Source organism: Simochromis diagramma, unplaced genomic scaffold, assembly GCF_900408965.1.
Source record: "Simochromis diagramma unplaced genomic scaffold, fSimDia1.1 OVJJ01000753.1, whole genome shotgun sequence".
Lineage (NCBI taxonomy): Eukaryota > Metazoa > Chordata > Actinopteri > Cichliformes > Cichlidae > Simochromis > Simochromis diagramma.
In genome coordinates, this window is record NW_024387523.1 from 5,820,819 (window position 1) to 5,841,560 (window position 20,742).

Sequence of the window (20,742 nt, forward strand, 5' to 3'; positions counted from 1 at the left end):
ATTACAACTAAACTTTCTGCCAACTGTAGTTCAAAACCCAGAAAGCTCTCAGTGGAGAATGTGTCAGTGCTGAGAATATATTCAGCTGATTTTACTTAATTACTGGAATTGACTTGTTTATGAATGTAACTGAAACAGTTTAGGCTGCAAATTAAGCTGCACAGGGTATTTTATGTGCGCATACAAATGTCTTATTTTGGTTGAGCTTTGATCTGAAATACATTTCAGCTGAACTGTTGCTCGCGGGCAGTTGTAGGCACTCTCACGGGGGGGGGGGAGCTAAAACTCTTACATATTTCTAGATTTTGTGTCATGTTGTACCAACATACGGCTGTGACATGTCCTGTGCTGCTCTTTAAAAGATAATATGAAAAACGTGTTTAATCTATAAAACTCTGAACAAAGCTCTTAACGAATGCAGGCAAGAGAAAGATGGTGTTTTACTGAGAGCTGATTTAAAGGATGACACTGATTTAATCAATCGATGCTTGGCTCCGAGTTAAAGATACAGAGAAAACGCACCCGGGTATAATGCAGCAGACTTGAGGGGAGTGGGGATGTCCTGACAGACCAGAGGAGTGAGACATGCGCAGTCTCACCTCAAAAACGGTCTTCAACTCCCACAGCTCCATTTAGATGGGAGACAGATCACAGCATTTATTAGATGAAGCAATTATCCTCAGGAGACTGGGATTCTGCATCCATATGAGAGGCCAATCAATTCTAAGGCAGGAAGGTCCTAACAGTCCAAGCATGCCAGCATTATGTCGGCTATAATGTGCCATCGTGTCTTTGCTCTTAGTACAAGCCAGAGGACAGAGGAGTCTAGATAATTTGCAGGAATATGGCAATCAAGACGAGACTCTTAGCTTTAATTTAAAGATATCTGAAATAACCGTTAAGGAAATAGTCATTTTGTATAGTCAGCTATTTCCAGGGGCTCAAATCTACAGTATCAATAACAGATGTAGACCATTTCTATGCCATTTCTTTCACAAATTAAGCAGTTAAGTTATTCATACATTTTATTATCCTCATATTATTACTTGTATATGAACATAAACTGGTGCTGGCACTGTTGCCTCGCAGCAAGAGGGTGCTGAGTTCAACTCCAACATCTGGCCTGGGCCTTTCTGCATTTGTGTGAGTACTCTGGCTTCCTCCCACAGTCCAAAGACATGCAGTTAGTGGAGTTAGGTTAACTGATTATTCTAAATTGCCCTTATATGTGAATGTGAGTGTGACTGCTTGTCTGTCTCTATGTGTTAGCCCTGCAATAGACTGGTCCCCCCCCCCTCGCTCCCTATGACAGCTGGGATACGCTTCATGGATGGACGAATGAACATAAACTAAAAAGGAAATAAAAGTGATGACAAGAAACAGTTACGGTAATTTCCAAAACAAAAACAAAAAAAATCCCACAACATTGATTTCCTTTAAGATTCAGCAGGAGGGAGGGAGGGAGGGGGGGGAAGAGAGAGAGAGAGAGAGAGACATTTCTCCATTACATAGATGTCCTTCACAAGTTTGAAAATCTTGCAGTAAAGAGATGTCTTGTTTGTTTACTTGCAGCAAAGTTTGTTTTGGAAAAAAGTCTCACCGAGGTCACGTTTATGGGAAATCGCCTCGATAAACCACATCAAAGACGAGAAAAATCTTTCGTGCTCTCTCTATGACCTGATGCGGGTCTGCCAAAATGAATCTTCAAAGTTGGGCTCTAGAATTCGGAAAACTTATCTGTAAAGATGCAAAATGAGGTCAAAGGGGCCTTTGAAACAGGAAGGATCAAGAGGTTTGGTAAATACCCACGCATAATGGTGAACTCGGCAACATCTGGATATTTAGAGAAGACAGTGGAAGGCCTACTTAAAGATCTTAATGTGAGACTCTCTGAAACAGCTCTATTGGACAGATGGACTTGATCTGTAAGCACTTTGAAGTAGACAGTCATGTAATAAATACATATTAAACTCGCTTACGAGCAACTCTGTATTTGATCAGTTAACAACATATGAGGCCAGTTTGAAGCAACACACACGATACAGGCGGAAAATCCAGTGAGATTACATCGTTTTAAAGTTTCCTCTGTGGGCTGTTGTGTACCAAATTCTCCATATCTTAATGCTTTTAAAATATGACGGTAAAAGACTCGTGTGGCCTTTAAAGTCTAATCAGTCAGCCGAATTGTGCTCTTAAACCCGAACCCTTCAGCAGGAGACAAAAAGGGGGGGGAAAGAAAAGAAAAAAGAAAAATCAATAAATAAACAGCAAGAAGGCAACGTTTTAAACCATCTGAAACTCGAGCCCTTTGGCCACAAACTGAAAATAATGGGCAAAACATCAACAAGGATAAAGTTTGACCAGCTGGCTGCACGCGCTGGGGTCCAACCGGCACAATCAAAAACAGCAGTTCACATGGTGGAGCACAAGCCTCCACAAATTGTCTCTAACAGCAAAGCTGCAGCAATCATATCAGTTTATATTTGTTTATCATTTGCCTTCCAGGTTTCATTTTCTGACAAACACGAGCGCAAGTTAAAAGCCCGATGGAGAGGCCCGGAGGTTAGACCATCGGGGAATAGACTAGGAGCGCTCTAACTTTTGGCTAAAAGAAGAAAACAAAATGCAGAATGGCAGAAATCCCAGATCTGGATCAACATTGAAATTTAGTTAATGGTTCCTTTCACAAAAGGCTAGCTGCCCAGCAAATCTCAACTAGGGCTGCCACGATTAGTCGACTAGTCACGATTACGTCGACTATTAAAATCGTCGACGACTAATTTAATAGTCGACGCATCGTTTGAAGCTTTGTAAGATCCCAAAAGACACAGGAATAAGTAGTAGGATTTAAGAGTGTAATAATGGACTGAAACGGAAGATGGCAGCACTGCATGTACAAGGATGCCAGCTGCCGTTAAACCCCGAAGAAGAAGCTGTGTCCCAGAATTCATAGCGCGGTGCAGCGCACTTGTCAACAATGGCGGCAGCTAGTTAGTTTTAATATTACTCTTATTATTCTTTCTGGGTCACAAAATAAAGTTTAACATATTTTCAGGCGAGAATGTAGCTGTGTAAACCTCAAATATCTGCTCAGTTTATCAGGACACCACATATTTTCAAAAGCGCTCCGACGTTTTCGGAGACGTCTGTTACCCACTAGCTCGATAGCTAGCCGGGGGCTAGGTCACTAGAGCCCGTGAGAACACCGGACTCCCAGCTAATCGTTTTGAAACCCACCGCTGTCTTTCACTACTCAGGTTAAACATATATAAGTCACTTAGATAACTTAAAAATGTTATTGTTTGGTTTTTTTCCGTATTTTATTTGTTCCTGAGTAAATCGGTTTGGCTGAGATTAAAGTTATAGTTTTTACACAGCTGAATAAACGTCAGGCAGGCAACTGATTATCAGAAGTGTGAGATGCTCCACCGAAACAATCTGCAAATTTCATTAAAATTTAATAAACTATCATCTTGTCTGTATTTTTAGTTAGCACATACCTTAAACACTCCAAGCTATAAGCTAATGATAGTTATATAAGAGCAGATGCTGCTGGTGCAATAAGCTGTACGTTTTATGTCCAATGGATGCATGATCTGATTAGTCGACTAATCGCAAAGATAATCGGTGACTAGTCGACTACCAAAATAATCGTTTGTGGCAGCCCTAGTCGCAACATAATTTAGGTTTTGGTTTTTTTCACAGGATGAAAACATTATCATCCTCCACTTTGTCTTATTAGAAAGTAATCATCAGCTATGAAGTGATCTGACCGTCTCTCAACCAATCTTGCCACGTAAGTGCACCTACCATCCATCTGTGTTTGATTTGCATTTTTTCTAAGACTCATTTCTCAACAAAGAGGATCTTTGTATTTGTTAGACTGGGTGGGAAGCACGTTTAACCAATGCTCAGCTGTGAACACCGTTTATTCTGCTGGTAAACTTGAAGCCATGCTAAAATGATTAAAATAGTTGTACCTTCTCAAACTGTTCCCAAACTAAAAGCTCATGATTGAAATTGCTAGCTCTGGCTGATTTTATAAAACTGTTAAAAGTGAAGCTGAAAGCACAAATCTGACAAATCTGACTACTAAGAATAAGGTGCAGTCAGTACTTTGAGAATTTATTTAAAAAGGAAAAAAAAAAGAACAATGTACTTACAAACATAAATTGATGAGTGTATAATTATGTCTTCAAAAAGAGTGGGCGCTAGTTTGTGGAGGCCATCTTGAATACAGACGCCGTTCTGCCTAACTGCATTTTATGTTTGTGGTTAGAGACCAGCCACCATGTATTACTCCTTTTAAGTTAATTTCAAGATCACAGACAACTCTTTCAAACTACATGCAACCAATCAACATTTACACCTGTATATTTTATCATCTCTTTGTCATTGCGTTTTTCTAATTGTCCACCGCTGCTCCATTTCCTTCCTCATTTCCCTTCCTCTTCCTCCTCACCTCAAACTTAATCGCCTGAACTTAAGTCAGGACTAACACATGAAAATGTGCATAAACATGCTTATTGATTACCACATTGCCACAACTACATTATGCTAGCTAATGTTAGGCTCGAGTGTCCTGAAAAAAAAAACAAAAAAAAAAAACAACACTTTCCCTCCAATAAAACAGTGTGACTACATTCTTACAAGTGGCCGAGTCACTTCAAAGAAAGTTTCACTAACAGCAGCTAACACAACATAAACAGCAGTCCTTACCCACTCAGCATTTCCTCGACAACTAACCTCAGTATTGCTGTCAGATGGAAGTCAGCGTCACTGACTCATTGACTTGTATCGGTTTCCAACACAAAGTTTTAGAGCCTCCAAAGTAATTAGATGTGGAAACAAAGTATATTGACAGCTGAGGTAAACAGCAGACTGACAGCCTACTCTCAGTGTAGATAAACAATGATCAGGTCCTACTGCAGCTGGGATTATGCAGCTGAAATGGAAGGGGTAAGAAAACAGAATTGACTGCTCACATCTAGTAGTGGTATTTTACACACTTTACCCTTTAAGATGATTAAAAAACCCTCTGAGAACTGAAAAACAAACAAATGACACAGCTTACGATGTATGGAAGCAGCATGTGCATCAGGACATACAGACCTGTGTATGTGAGATAGATCACTGTGAGGAAGACCACACCAGCAGCGAGAGAGACTCCGAGGAAGAACAGTGTCTGGAATTCCTGTCTGGTCAGCCTGTCCTTTAGGTACTGCAGGAACGCATAGGCTTGGAGGAGTGCAAACACACCTGAGAAAAAGACAGATAGAAGAACGTGAGCCAACATACAGAGGAAACTCACACTGAATATTTGAGGAGGTTCCTACTGATGCTGCATCCTGCAGGGAGCAAAGCAAGCTTACGCGGTCGAGAAGCACTGCGATTTTAAACAGTATACCCATAAAGCACTCAACAACAGCCCTGCTGGCTACTCACGTAGATGTGAAAGACGAATATTGCTGGACAGCATATTTCAAATGCATGGAACAAATGTGTGTAAATAAACCTTTCTCCTTTTATTGTCTCGTCATTCTTTTTCAGCCCCTTAGGTTATACTTGCTTTTCCCGTTTCCTTCCTCTGTCATTTTTTTGAGCCGTTTTTCCCCAGCGTGCCTGTGTTTGGCAAATTTGATATAAAAAAATTGAAAAGCGTGAAAAGATCCTGTTATCCCCCCCTCTCCTATTTCATCACCTACCACCTTTCAACAAACCTTCTGTGATATTTCCCTGCTTTTCTCCACCCTCAGCGATCGCCTACAGCAGGTCTCACCCATTTCCAAGGTTAAGCCCCTGCCTGTCTCCTGGAGTGCCGCCATGATGCTAACACGCTTGTCACACCATGCCACTCTGCTTTCCTGCCTCAGGGGCCGACATCTCAGCGGTACCGACAGGTCCATTGCTCTGTCACTCTCTTCCTGCCTCCCACTGTGCTCCGTGAATGCTACCACCAGATGTTCTGAGCAGCTGCTACCCAGAGCGACATAAAACCACACTTGCTCTTTGAGAGCGAGCGGGGAGCCAAAAACGCAGAGAGGCAGAGATGATTTTTGATGGTGCATTCTTCAAAGCCTCTCGTAATGCTGTTTGTGTTGGAGAGATCCAGGAAAACAGGGACACTTCAGAGTACACCTACCTGCTGTGGCGTTAAGTGAATTCTCCAAAAGGCCTCCGCTCATCTTCTTAAAGCTGCCAACAACGTAAATGAATCGTGCACATATGTACGCACCCATCCATGCTGTCAGCAAGCAGATGGGGCTCACACTTGAGAGACGATACTCAACAAGCTTTAATAAGCTACCCACAAGCCAAAATGAACAGTGCTTAAAGAGCTAAGCCCATATGGGTGGCATGTAGGTGCTTACCCATATCCATTTCATAGATGTACCAATGTTCTCCTGCAGACAGAGCGTGACTATCACTGTAGGCACAAGGGGATTCAATTCCTGCAGCAGCCAACCACTCTTAGAGCATGTGCAATCACCAGAGGGTACTTTGGACATCAACCAAGCCTGCACAGTTCCAGCTTTAATAGACAAACAACTGCAATAAGACCTAACTTTCCATTTGTGGCCAGAGTTTATAAACAAGTGTGTAAGTGAAAATGAACCTGCAATATCGTTCACTGTCAGCAGGAGGCGACACCTCTTGCTGGAGAAAGAAGATTGAAAAGAAGTATAGTAAAAAAAACAATTCTTTAGCTCACTTTATAATTTTCCTGATGCCTTTCTCATCACACACACAACCAATCTGAGCCTGCTTCTGTCTGAAGGAAGGACAGTTTCTTCCTGTTAACAGGGAGTTTTTCTTTCCCAGTGTCGCCAAGTTCTTTCTTAAAAGGGGCCACCTGATTGTTGTTTTTTCCCCTGTATTATTGTAGGGTCTCTACATTACAATATAAAGCACCTTGAGGCAACTGCTGTTGTGATTTGGTGCTATTTAAATACAGATGAAGTGACTTGAAGTGAAATTCCAGGCCTTAAACACTGGGTTCAAATCTTATTTAATTGGCTGTAGCTCAGGAGGCACAGCAGGTCATCTACTAATCAGAATGATTGAACTTCAGATGCATTCGTCTGAGAGTGAATGTTAGATAGAAAGCATGGAGAAAAAAGTGCTTACGTGAAGGGGTGAAGTACGTTGTACAAAGTGATTTGAGTGCTCGAGCAGAAAAGCACCAAATAAGAACCAATGCATTTACCATTTTATACAGAATGATATTCAACTTGCAAATTATGGTCCTATTTAGGGTAAAATATGATAAAGTAGGGCATGTTTCATGCTATGGCTACTTTGTGAGTGGCAGGTCACTAACTTATGAGCGCATTTCTTCAGGTTTTGATTCAGCACTGTTGTAAAGGTTATCACATTTGGGAGTGAAAGATGGGGTAAGCCCAAGAGGGGGGAGACAAACCCAGCCTCAGGACATAGACTAGTGTATTCCTTGTGCAGGTGCCAAGCACAGATAACGGGGAGAGTTACATCAGGAAGGGCATCTGGAATAAAATCTGTGCCAAATCAGATATCGGATCCATTCCCTGTGGTGACCCCTTGGGACACAAGGGAGCAGCCGGCTTACTCACTCATCACCTCTGGTTTCATAAATCCAAGATTGCAATGGGCATAACGCTCAGTCTGAGGCGTTAAAATGGGATATCACTAACTAACAGGTGATGTCATGGTGGCTACATCCATCTCTTATTTACAGTCTATGGTTGTGGCAGAAATTCCCCGACAGTCACAGCAGACAGAGTTGAAATAACAGCTTTGAATTATAATTTCTGCAATGCGTCCATATGATGAGCAAGGTCCTGAGAGATATATTGCTCAATTATTTTATTCAACCACATTTCACACAGTGTTGGTCTCCAAACTACTCTATTGAAATTCAAGGCACATAATAACTGAAGTGTTTTATCCGAGTTAAAGGGAACAGTCTGAACATTTGTTCAGTCAATATAAACATACTGATTAGATCAGCTGTTAGCACAAATAACTGCTTGTTCCTGCTTTAGGTAGGATAAAGAGAAATATGCTTTTACATTCATGTATTTGTGACATCTGTTTATGAGTGAGTCATAAATTTGGAATAAAGAGCAGCAGTATCTTCCAAATACTGCTGACTTCATCATCAGATGGCTTGAGCTTTGTAAAGGGGAACCTGTTGTTCCAGGCTGAATACAGGATCAGTCATACTGCAGGTACAGAGGGTGAGACTTACCAGCAGCAGCCATGTGCTCACTCGTCCTGATTGGCTGGAAGCCGACGAAAGGGATCTGCATGGATAGTATGAGGCCCACAATGTAGAAAGTGCTGTAAGCTGTAGAGAGGAGAACAGCGGAGAAACAGGTAAAATCATTAAAATAAAACAACACTAAGAGGAAAAAAAAAAAGAAGCACAATTTGGGTTCGACTGAGGGAAATCAACTTCAGTAGGGGTATTTAAAGTCTATTGATTTTCACTGTTGTACCTCAGAGGGAGCAAATACAAAATACCTAATCCGATGTCATTTACTGAGAAAATGGGAGTTGGCTCGGCGCGGTGTGGTCGGGAGGCCCGAAGTGAGATGACAGTGCTGAGAACAGTGCAACTCCCACCATTGTAGCTTCAGGAAACCAATTCGCAGATGCACCACTTTAATTAAGATTTCATACTCTTCCTGAAGAGTGTGCCTCGTTTTTGAAGTAGCTCTGACCGCCCTCAGCGATCTTTTTTTCTCTCCACACATCTGCTATTGACTCATGACAGACAGAGACGAATTGCGAGGGAACAGGCTACGAGGCATTTTATTAAACTAGGATTTTCTTTTTTTTTTAAACCTCCCTGCTTTTTTTATGTGTTCCTTCATTGCAGTTGAACAACACCTGACTCTGAAAAGAGGCGGTAAGGAATAGAGCAGGTGTCTTTTTCTGTCATCGGAATAAGTCTACAAATATATTTCCCCATCTTTCATTTACTACGAAAAGCCGCATGATGAATGAGGCAGCTATTCTTGAGGAACAGGGAAGACTGTAGAAATTTTTCCACCTCCTCTAACAGCCCTGCTTCACCAAGCAGAGTTTAATTGTTGTAGGAGCAAAGGTAGGTCAAAGCCCTCTTACGGTGAAGAGCCGATAATTTATTTTCAGTGCTCTCAAAGACTGTGCTTACCAGTTACAGTGAGTACAACATATAATCATGCAGAGATGATACTTGACATGGTATCATTTATCTTGACCACAATAGTGGCGTCTGCTATGAATTCATCCCGAGCTGAGGACGGATGTGAGGAAGGTGGAGGGTTCTCCGAGGCAACGGATAACGCGCTGGAGCCACCGCATGCATTCGTGAAACTCGGATGTTATCTGTGGGATAACAAGCCTACCCACTTCACCGGTTCTCTACCTCCGGTATATGCAAAGAATAGAAAAATAAATAAAAAATAAAGAGGATCAGGTAGCAGGTGGATACATTTACTGCTAAGTGGTGCGTGGGTGTATAGATGTCTGCACTGCTGATGATGCTTGCCGTTGTGAGAGACGGGCACAGGCGTGACTGGGCATTTGAGCTCGTTTCAGGGTCAAATGCTCGGGCAGCCATGTTGTGAGATGCATGTGTGCATGAGCGGTGGTTTTCCTGTATAGTTCCCACACTCATATTCTAATGAGAGAAGATCTAAAAACACGAGCGAGTCTCCAATACACAGTCGGGTATGTGGGCGACTTTTAAATATCAAGCCGCATGGTGAAAGTTGCCGTCTCGCGCGAGTGCTCGCACGCTCTGTGCTCGTGTTTGGCGTGTGTGACCATCTTACCGATATAGACTCTCCTACTGTAGCGTTGCATCAGGAGCAGCACAAACACATGCAGCGGGATCAGGTTTATAATAAACACGTAACCTCCCCACGCCGACACCTAGAACACAAATACACAGACATGTCAGTAAACGGACATTCATCATTACTCAGTTTTTTGTGAGTGGGTGGTGGGTGGGTGGTGCCCGTGTAAAACACAGAGGTACCAATGATTTTGTCATGTATTGCTTTGTGGTCTCATGTTTGGCATTTTGATTGTCACTGTTTGGCGCTTAAAGCTGATCGTCAGCGAGCGGGTGTGTTTAACTTTGAAAGTGAGGACACTATTCTCATAACATGCCAATCAAAAGGTAACCACGCTCTAAATTATCTCTTTTTTCCCTCTCTTCTTTCTTTAACTGGACCGAAAAGTCTGTCTTTGCATAAAGTTTGTAAAGAAACTGTAATGTAGGTATGTTTAAGACTTGAATGCTCATTAAGTCACTAAAAAATTGAAGGAAAAAAAGAAAAAAGAAAGAAAAACACATTTTTACGAGTGCTTGGATTTCATATGACATGACATGACACTGGCACCAGAAGGTGACAGTCATGTGTCTACAAGCTGCTTGGCAACCATCACTAAACAGCAAAATCTGAAGAATACTAACAACTGCCGGGTGTCACACCAATACAGCCTGTGTGTTGCTGCGAGAGCCGGTGCTTGTGTAGAAACAGAAAAAACAAAGAACAATGCAACCAGCTGTCTAGTGTAAAATCGTATCTCTAATAGAAAGGCAAAACTGTGCAGTCATAGAACTAGAAGCATTAAAATGGCTCATGTAGGCTACGTTTTCCTCTGCAACAGTGTTGGAACCCCCAAATGAATGTTAAACATCTGGCAACATTCAATCTGTTGTGTTAATTCAAACTGTTCAAACCATTTAACCTCACGTTTCCTCACTAGCTTCAAACAGAAGTAGTCATAAACGACTGTTGCAAAAAGCATTTACTTTTATCATCAATTACTATCAGCTAATGGCTCACTCTATATATAATGTCAACCAAAACCGTAAAAAATGCCACTGCAGCGTCTCTGAGCTCGAGGCAATGACTATTACTGCCTTGGATCCTCTGACCAACCAAAACCTGAACAGACTAATTCAACGGATGTAAAATAGTCTTTACTGCTGCTTCACTATTAAATGCAGGCACACTGCTGTAAAAAGAAAAACAGACATATACAGATTCAATAAAAGGCTGGCAGTAATACTTTACATGTTAGATGCACCAATAACTTTAAAAGCGCTACTAAAATTATACAGTTTCTGAGGTCTGCTGGGTTTCACAACTGTGGATGTGGGGGCCATAAAACTATGGCCCCAAAAGTGGGGAAGAGAAGAAAAGAGAAAAAAGGAAAAAACCATCACTGACAAGTTTTCAGTTGCCTGTACTTGCAAAGGGCAAATGGAAATGGTGAGAGCATTAGACAGAACAGGATGGAGAAAAAGTGAAAGTACACAGTGAAAGCACGGCAGAGCGAGCGAGCGGCGGAGGAAAAGTGAAAGCATGTTCGTGCCAGAATGTGAAACCTCGAAAGAGGCCGAGAGAGCAGAGAGGGAGGAATCAGAATAACATATGCAAACTGTTTCACAACAGCTTTTGAGAGAGAGAGAGATCCCCATTGTACCTGCTAAATGTGCTGAAAAGATCATTCATTACACTTTCACAATCACAGGAAAAATAAGCATGCGTCATGTCTAATTGATAAACAATATCCCGCAATGAATAAACGGAGCCAAAGGAAAATTTCTAAATAAGTTCCTCGCAAGTGTAATTATCTTTTGGCAGTCATTCGCATCTGTTCACTCAGATGTTGACAGTCAATTAGTAGCAGGCGGACCGTGACTTATGTGGATGCAAGAGATGACTTCAATTTAAGTATCGTTTTCACTGTTGACACAAGGATGGCTAATCGAGTCCCTGCTGCTGACTGGCTGGGAACTAATTGTAAACATCACAGTAGGAGCACAGTGACAGAGGCTAGCTGCTGCACTCGACCAAATGCAACATGTCTGCTGTGTTTGCCAAACACAACATTATGTACGTGTGTGTCAGTTATGCCCGGCACTCCATTTTGTCACGATGATGCTACAAAGTCTATTTTGAGCAGCTGGGCAGATGTTTACATCCCTGCCCGTCAAGCCAATGACATTACCATCCAGGAAGCACTAGCAGCTAGCTCGAACCAATCGCAACATCGTCTCCAGCAAATTGTATAAGCATGACAGAGTCAGGAAAACAGATAATGCAGAGTGGGAGTTTGAATAATGTGGAGGAGTGTTTAATAATCAATATTCCCACACAATATAGAACCAAGACTAACCAATCTCCCTGAAGTATTAAGCAGCTACAGCTATAATAAAATGTAGCTCTAAACAGCTCATTAGGACTGCTGCTCTCTCCTGAATGTGCCCCTTTTTAAAGAAAAGGGTAATAAAATAAGTCCATATGTCGCTTGTGTTAATTTAAAAAAAATAAAATAAATCAAGTATACCACCTCCTTCTGTCGGGTTAAACTTTATGAAAACAGACTGTTTAAAATATTGATCGCTCTGAATAGAACATTATTTAAATGCATTAACGACTCAAAGTTACAACAACACTTTTTTAAAAACTTGCTTTTCCGCTTTGGGTATAAGAGAATCAGGCCACAAGCGTGGAAGCGGAAGTCTGGAGAAATTCCAATGGCCTAATTGTTATTAACACAAAAAAGTGAGGTCGCTATCATTTGTACTGATAGTTTCAGCTGCTTCCCATGTTTCCCTCGGGGTTGCCACAGTGGATGGATCCACATGCTTCATTTGTCAAAGATTTTACGCTGGATACCCTTCCTGATACATTTTTCCAGACTGGGAGTACACCAGCTTGTCAGGCCCCCTGAGGGTGGGGGTCTCCCGTCCCAGAATCGATCTGTGGACGAAATGAGCACATTTTTGTCTTACAGCTGTAGAAAATGAAAGGTTTAAGAGTTTCTGTACCAAATGAGCTGTAACGCAGGGCATACTGCAACATGGAGCCAGAAATAGATTTCCATGCTTGATATCCTGAGAAATTAGCACCAAGCCCAATATATTTTTAATCAAGACTTCTGTCTGAGACTACACTTGAGGATAATGATGCTTTGAGCCAAATGGTACAATAAGCACAATAACAGTGACTATGCTTCCATGTTTAAAGGTAAAATTCACTAAATAGCTTTAAATACATCACAAAACAGCAGAAAAAATATTTTTCTTTTAAACTGATAATGGCAGGTGACGATTTGCACCATGGATTTGTCTAATGTTCATGATAAAAGACAATCCTGTGTGAAAGAGCAGGAACAAGCTCCATTTGAAATTATAGCTCTAAACGACAGTCTAGCCCGAGCCACAGGGTAACAGCAGAGGGCAGGAATCAGAAAATGTTTGGAGCCAAGTCTTTTAGCCGTTATCGCTCTCTGCATTTCATAGCTGGCTTATCTGATGACCACAGGGCCACTCTGAAGAGGCTATAGAGAACACAGCACGCAACACAGAGAAGGGCTTTACTCTGAATGGGTGTGTGCACGATGTGTGGACATCCATCTGTACACAAGTGTTTGCAGGCTGCGTGCCCTCACTAGGAACCACTGATTTTTGATATTTTTTTTTGTAAATAAAGGAGGAGGAAATAAATGTTTGAATTTTTGTGTGTGTGAGACAAAATAAGTTGCTGGGATAGTGGCAGACCAACCAATAAGGCAATGACTGAACAAGTACAATCTTTTAAACACACCTAAAGACACTTTTGTTCTATAGGACTGCACTGAATACCATTTTTTGGCCCCTTGGAGGTAATCAACGAGACTACTGTCTCTCAGTGACTTTGCTACTAACAATTACCAGCCCCAGTGGGTAGGTGGGGGCACTCGCTAAGATAGTATTGTTCCCCCTCCATAATGCATACTGTGGGGCCCACACACACAAGACACGCTAGCATACTCACTCCACAGCGCTCCAAGTTCGTACTGGTGAACGACAGAGAGAAACACACCAGGGAGTTCAGTTCTCACTTCCCGCATGAAGGGAAAGAACGTATGCAATGCCAGTGGGAGAGACTGATTCACATATGATGAGTCAACCTACTGTAATTCATGTCTACAAGATATCTAATCTAATTATATTGATAATTTGGTATACATCAGCTTTTTCTCCCAGTTTTCCTTCGTTGAGAATGGCTTCTTGTGTTTTTGATGCTTGAATGATTTTAGTCAGTGTTTTGGCTTAAACACAAACCAAAGAAATACACATGTGCTCATCTGAAAATGATCAGGTATGAATGAAAGAGCAGCTAATGTCCAAAGGAAAACATCAAAACCTTCAGAAAACCTAGAGAACTTTCACTCAAGACTAACCTCAAAATGCCAAGCAAGTCTGGCTGACTGGAAGCAAAATATAAAGAGGGACAGCTATACACCTTTGCACAGTAATGTAATCTTTCAATTTTCTGTCATTTGGAGATGATGGATCAGTGTAACAGCTCATCACTTTCAAATAGAAGAATAAAATAATGCAAGAGGACTATAAAGTCGCTAAATGTACTGACAATGCAGTGAACTGACATAATCCAAAACTCAGGTACAGCCCTAGCATTCAGGACAAGAAATAAATACCTGATTAAGTGAAGGAGCTGCAGACATGCCCTGAAATTACAGGCTTCTTTACTATAGGAGGGTTTAAAAGTAAGAATAAGCCAGTGCTTCTGGATTTAACAAGCAGACAGCGCAGCTGATGCATGCATCTGTTTTTGCTCTCTACAGCTTTTCCCTCCTTTACTCCAGCCTCACCGCTGGAGGGTTGAAAGGAGGATTTTGCACAGCTGCCAGAAAGGTTCCTGTGGCTCCCGTCCATCAGTCTTTCCAACTGCTCAGATCCTCTTCTTAATCTCATCCTTCTCTGCCCCCTCTCTTCTGATTATACCAACATTTAGGCAGGGGATTTCACCCTCTGTCTCCATATATGCCTTGAAAATGACACATTCAATTAAGCCCCAGGGGAAAACATAGTTTTGGCTATTTCCTGATTAAACTGACAGCATCACATGATATAGTGGGTTAAAGATAAATAAATAAAGGCAGGTTAGCCAGTGTTTGTAGTTCTTTGTGTGCAATATCAAAATGAGAAAGCGGGTGCTGTTAGGAGCTTGGTGTTGTTGGAGATGTACAAACCTAGTGTCATCTGCAGAGGGAGGTTAGCTGCAGACACAGTACAGAGAAACATTGCGGGGAGAGAGAGAGAGAGCAAGTGTGAAGGAGAGGAAGTAGTAATAAGGAGAAAGAAGCATGGAGACACAGTGTTCCCTTCCATCTAGAACATCGCAATGTTTTCTCCTTGTGGTGTCTTATCATTCTGTATTTGTCACCATCTTTTTGCCCCCTGCTTATCTCTCCATCCCTTTGTCTCCATTCTCTCGTCTATTCACCCTTCCACTACTCTTCTCTGTAGTCCTATCTGTCCACACACCCACTGGACAGAGTCTGATCGATGAAGCTGGATTTTGGTAATCTGTTTCATTTGACATCTCTCCCACTGATGGCCACAGAGATTTAGTCTGGAATGAGCCAGAAGCCCGAGATTTCACAGGCACTCGTGACCGTGACACACACACCAAGAAAAACAATGCAAACAATCTGTCCCTGACGCACTGTGCTTGGACCGTCTTTTTATCTAATCCCTGTCATCAACTCCCTGGATGAGCTTGTGCCCGGATTCATAAATAAGGCAGAAAACACCGGATAAACCGTCCTTCCAAGTTTCCATGCAACACCATGTGACTGCTAGATTGACTGGACAGCCACTCCAATGCTACCATCTCTGCTCCTCTCTCTTTTTTTTTTTTTTAAATTATGGCCCAGTTCTGAATTAGAACGAACGCGCGCGCACGCACACGCACACACACACACACACACACACACACACACACACAGGAGCATGCCAAGAAAGACAGGCTAGTTCTATGAACCAAAGGCAAAGGACCTTCTGTGTTTTGAACAGTTCAATCAGCACGTATTTAAATATAGTATTCAAGGATCTTAGAAATCGCAGACAAGAGCCGCAGGTAGCACTTTAAAGACGTCAGCTGCAGTGTAAGAAAATTATTCCACAGCAGGGAGAAAGTCTGGCCGCCAGGATGAAGCACATCCTACAGCATGAGAACATAATGTCTCCTCAGAATCCACCGGTACCAGCGCATTCTAGCGCAACTATTGTGAAATGCTCTATTAGGAAGTTGCTTCATATATATTATAGACTCATGAAATACTAGGTATACCTTTCAGGTACGCAGTTGGACTCCCTTTTGCCTTCACAGCTGCCTTAATTCTTTGTAGCACAGGTTCAACAAGTTGCTGGAAACATTCCTCAGCCTCTGGTCTCCATTGACATGAAAGCATTACACAGTTTCTGCAGATTTGTCTGCAAATCACATCAGTGATGCAAATCTACGATTGCACCACATCATCCCAAAGGTCCTCTACTGGATAGAGATCCAGTGACTGTGGAGGCAATTTGAGCATGTTCAAGAAACCTGTTGGAGATGATTCAAGCTTTGTGATGTTATCCTGTTGAAAGCAGCTATCAGATGATGTGGTCATGAACGAATGAACGTGGCCAGCAATATTCAGGTATTTAAACAATTGTACACTTTGGTTGTAACGAATGGCTATGTGAGTTACTGTTGCTATCCTATCAGCTTGAAGCAGTCAGGTCATTCCCCTCTGACCTCTGGCATCAACAAGGCATTTTCGCCCAGAGTAAATGTCTTGCCGCTCACTGGATATTTTCTCTTTTTCAGGCCATTCTCTGTAAACCCTACAAATGGTTGTGTGGGGCAGAATCCCAGCAGATCAGCAGTTTCTTAAATACTCAGACTACTTGTTTCAAAGTCACTTCAGCAGGTATCCTGCCCATGTCTACATGCCTAAATACACACGCCATGTGATTGAGTAATTAGACATTTAACAGGCAGTGGAACACGTGTACCTAACAAATTTGCTGCTGCATACATGTTAGTTTACATTTTTGAAGGACTGAAGCACAAAAATTGGAATGATGGGTGATTTTATGATCGTGATGTTATGGCAGTCATGCAAAAAAAAAATCCAACAGTAATAAGAAATAGAAAGAAATTGTTTGTCAAGAGTCACTATTAAGAAGCCTGGAACCAGAACTGATAATCTTAATTACACTAGGCTCCAATTACTTTTATTATCGACTACACTGTATAGTTGTTAGAAGACAGGAAGTACGCCTGTTACAATGACTTTGAGACAATGCATTATGCATTTTATTCACTAGAAAATGAAAAAACAGACTAAAGAGGGTTAGCATCAATCAGTTAAGTGACCAGTTTTGCAGGTTTAAATTAGTCAGAACCCTACTAAGTTACCCATTGTGTTTGAGTTTGTATGCAAAATATTCTTACCATGTAGAAATAGGACAGACAACAGCCAATGGTCCAGAATACGGAGCCCGTCTTCACCGATTTGACCTAAGAGGACAAACAGAGCAGAAAACAATTCAAGCCTCAAAGCAGTTTTTTGACCATGTATAATTCAACATAAAAAAAGGATATGTATACCTTCTGTGATAATGACATTCGGCACTATTCAGAATACACCAGAAAAATATGATATGTGGGCATGGAGTGCAGACAGCCCTATGCCCTGCTGGTTTACTTTATTCACTGCTGAAACACCATCAAATCAGAAGCTTGTGTTAATAAATAAAATAAAAAAATAAAAAAATAAAATAAAAAAATGAGCTTAGTACACTTAGTATGGCTGAAAGTGCTAAAAATACATAACTTTTAATCCTTGAAAGAAGTTTAATAATCACAGCGCAATGATCATAGCCGATATGGAACAGCCAGCTGCCGTCAGAGAGATAAGGCTGGTTCAGAGTAGACCAGAGGCAACATCTTGTAAACAAGCTCTTCTTCCGAGCCACGGGGTGACACAGAAAGTAAGAGTACACATTAACATTAAAAAAGAAAAAGTACACACACACACACACACACACACACTCTTCACAACAGAAATGCATTCAACAGTGACCCTTAAAATGATCAATCTCAGAGAGACTACCAGGGAGAACGGCAGTGTGCGATGTTGTCAAGAAGCTTTATCGTAGCCAGCAACGCGTAAGATAAGCTGAAAATGGGGGAAATCAATAACTGTCAGACCAAGGTGGTCTCACCTCAAGCTAGCCAGCCCATTGGTCAGCCAATCAACCCAAATGCAAAAAATTAACTGTCCTCGAGCAGTTCTTTACTTGGCAGATGGGGCAGGCTGCTGTATCTGATTATGAATCTCATTCATTAGAAGATAGATCTTAGCTTTGTTTGTGGGAAAAGTGACAATATTTTAAAGCCTCGTGGAGCAGTTTGGCTTGGCATGACAGAACAAATTAAGATGAGATCTTCTGCACTATGAGAGATGAGACAGATTTAATATTACATGCCCTGATCATTCATTTAATCCCACCACAAGCCCATTTATCTTTTTTTTTTTTTTTTTTTTTTTAAACCCACAACCCAGTAATAACCACGGCCCAATTACACTGTTTTTTGGCAAGCTCATTGGGTCTATAATTTAAGTCAAGTCAAGAGAGAGACTTTGTATAAAAAGCACTTTAAGCAGCAAAGAGCGACACTTTTTTTTTTTTTTTAAATCCGTGCGACACAAGCCAGTAAAAAAGTACAGGATTAAAATGATCACTTGTTTTTATACTCATACTCCACTTCAAAGATTAATCATCTATCAAAACAATTCTGGAAGAACTAAAGATGAACTTTATGGAAGTAAGTGGGTTGTTGTGTTGTCACAGTAAAGCTGCTCTTTTCTTTGTGTAGTGAGCTAGCATAAGCATTTAACAGTGTCACAGATGTGTAGTTATTCGAGTCCTTTCTAAGATAACATGACAAAGTATGCTCAAATCATCCAGGTCAAGAAATCCCCAAAACTGGATTCTGTTCATCTGGAGTTATTTTTAAAGTTCAGTTAGCTCCAGTCCTTTCATCTTCTCCCTTCTCTAGCATCTTTGACTCCAGTTGGCATTGATACCCTTTCTTCTGCCCTGGAGCTCCACAAAGAGCTGGAGGGCAGCTCCAACCAGAACCTGCAGCATATGCTAACATGCCAGACTTGCTGAGGCTGCAGAGCACAAGGAGGATACTGCCACACAGCTGCAGGTTGATTTCTTTTGCCATAATGAAGCAGCAGTTACTGATAATTCTCAATATTTTACATATCAAAGTATTTTGCAAATCAAATATTTGCTGATAAGGGACTTTTAAATACAGCTGTTGAACTGTATTCTGTTATATTAGGCTTTTAGTTACTAATTTATGCAAATGTTAAAAAAAAAAAACTAGCACACACTGCCAAAGGCAGAACCACCACAACACTAATCTTGTAAATGGCTCCACGCTGAGTCTACGTTTCTTTGTTTCTGAATGAAAACAAGCATTGTAGCAGAAAAGAATGGCAGTAGTTACTGTACAAGCTGCTGTACTCTCCTCAGAAAACATTCTCCTTCGGGTCACGGCCAAGGCTAGCATGTAGCCTTTTGCTGTAAATGTATGTATAAAATTGTGTTCAACTGGTGCCTCTCCCCCTGCCCCTACTGCACTCCCTTTGTGAAGACAAACATTACACCGCGTGATACGAGTCCAGCTAATTAAATGGATACTGAGAAAAAGAATGAAATTCCTGTTATAGCCATCTGTGGAGAGGACATGGGAGTCAGAACAAGAGAGGGCGACTGTGCAACCGTGTGCTGCTGTTCAAATTGGCATCTTAGCCATGCTGGGACTCTAGTGTATGTGAAGGATTCAATTATAGATTATGTGAGGGTGTGTATGTTTTAGGTTTGGGAAGGGTGGGGGTAAACAGAGATTAAACAAGTGGTGTTGAATGGGTTAGCAGCAGATGAAATGAAGGAGTCTGTTAATGAAGATTGGGTAGGACTGGAGGGAACCGCTCCGAGTTTCCACCACAGAGTGGAGAGGACAGGAGTAAACAGAAATTGAAGAAAGGAATCAGCAAATAAAATAGAGGAAGAGGAAGTAAGGCGAGCAGAACAAGGAAGAGGTGAGAAAAAGCAGAACAAAGCAAGAGCTCTACAATGGCAGGGACAAAGAAAGACAAAGACAATTAAAGGGAGACAAGATGGAAGCAAGACGGAGGAGGAGGAGGAAAGGAAAATGTAAGAGACAAATGTGGGTAAATGAGACTGATAATGGGAAGCAGTGGTGCATGGCCAGAATGATTGTTTTTCGAGGCCCTTGCCAAATAGATTGGAGGACTGAATTGTACTAGGTGAGTGCAGAGGGATTTTTTTCCCCCTGATAGCACTGCTCTGTTGATAACACGTCAACTTAAGAGGTGAGGGGTGCCACGAGGAACACCTGCCTTGCTTGAAGATGTATCATCCATACACACAAGATTACAAAAGACCATTATGATGCAGAAACAAACAGATGTCCCCATCGCAACCTAATACAAAAGCTGAGGTACAACAAATAGTTATGGAAGAGTTTTTGGACCAGTCTCGGAAAGTTAGAAGGTGACATCATGATTTGGCAAAGGCTCTTTAAACAGTGACTCATTGTTTTCATTCTTATTGTTAAAAACTTTTTCTTATAATTTAATTCAGGAAAGACCGATCTGAGGAGCATTACTTAAGAGGGTAGAGCAGTATGCAATATGTCTGTGGAGGTTCTCAGTCATCCAGAAATCCAGTTGTCTCCTTGAAAAGACAGTCGGATTTCTTTACGCTTGTAAAGAAGTTTCGCCTCTCATCCAAGATGTTTTTTTCCCTCTTCTAATTGACGTAGAGCCACAGGTATTTAAACCCTAGTGGGCGATGTCCCCTTGGAGGTG

General features: G+C 41.5%; 1 protein-coding gene across 2 annotated transcripts in view; it reads right to left on the reverse strand.

The window, feature by feature from the left end:
- The window catches only part of LOC120726888 (dolichyl-diphosphooligosaccharide--protein glycosyltransferase subunit STT3B), a 103,428-nt gene that overhangs the window by 21,807 nt on the left and 60,879 nt on the right, over positions 1–20,742 (reverse strand). For both annotated transcript variants that reach the window (XR_005694396.1, XM_040020907.1), the window contains exons 4-7: positions 17,283–17,348; positions 9,801–9,900; positions 8,228–8,326; positions 5,113–5,259 (exon numbers count right to left, since the gene is read on the reverse strand). Coding sequence is in view for 1 of the 2 variants with exons in the window: in XM_040020907.1 (XP_039876841.1) it covers positions 5,113–5,259; positions 8,228–8,326; positions 9,801–9,900; positions 17,283–17,348 (412 nt within the window). In the remaining variant the exon portion in view is untranslated. The remainder of the gene's footprint in view (positions 1–5,112; positions 5,260–8,227; positions 8,327–9,800; positions 9,901–17,282; positions 17,349–20,742) is intronic.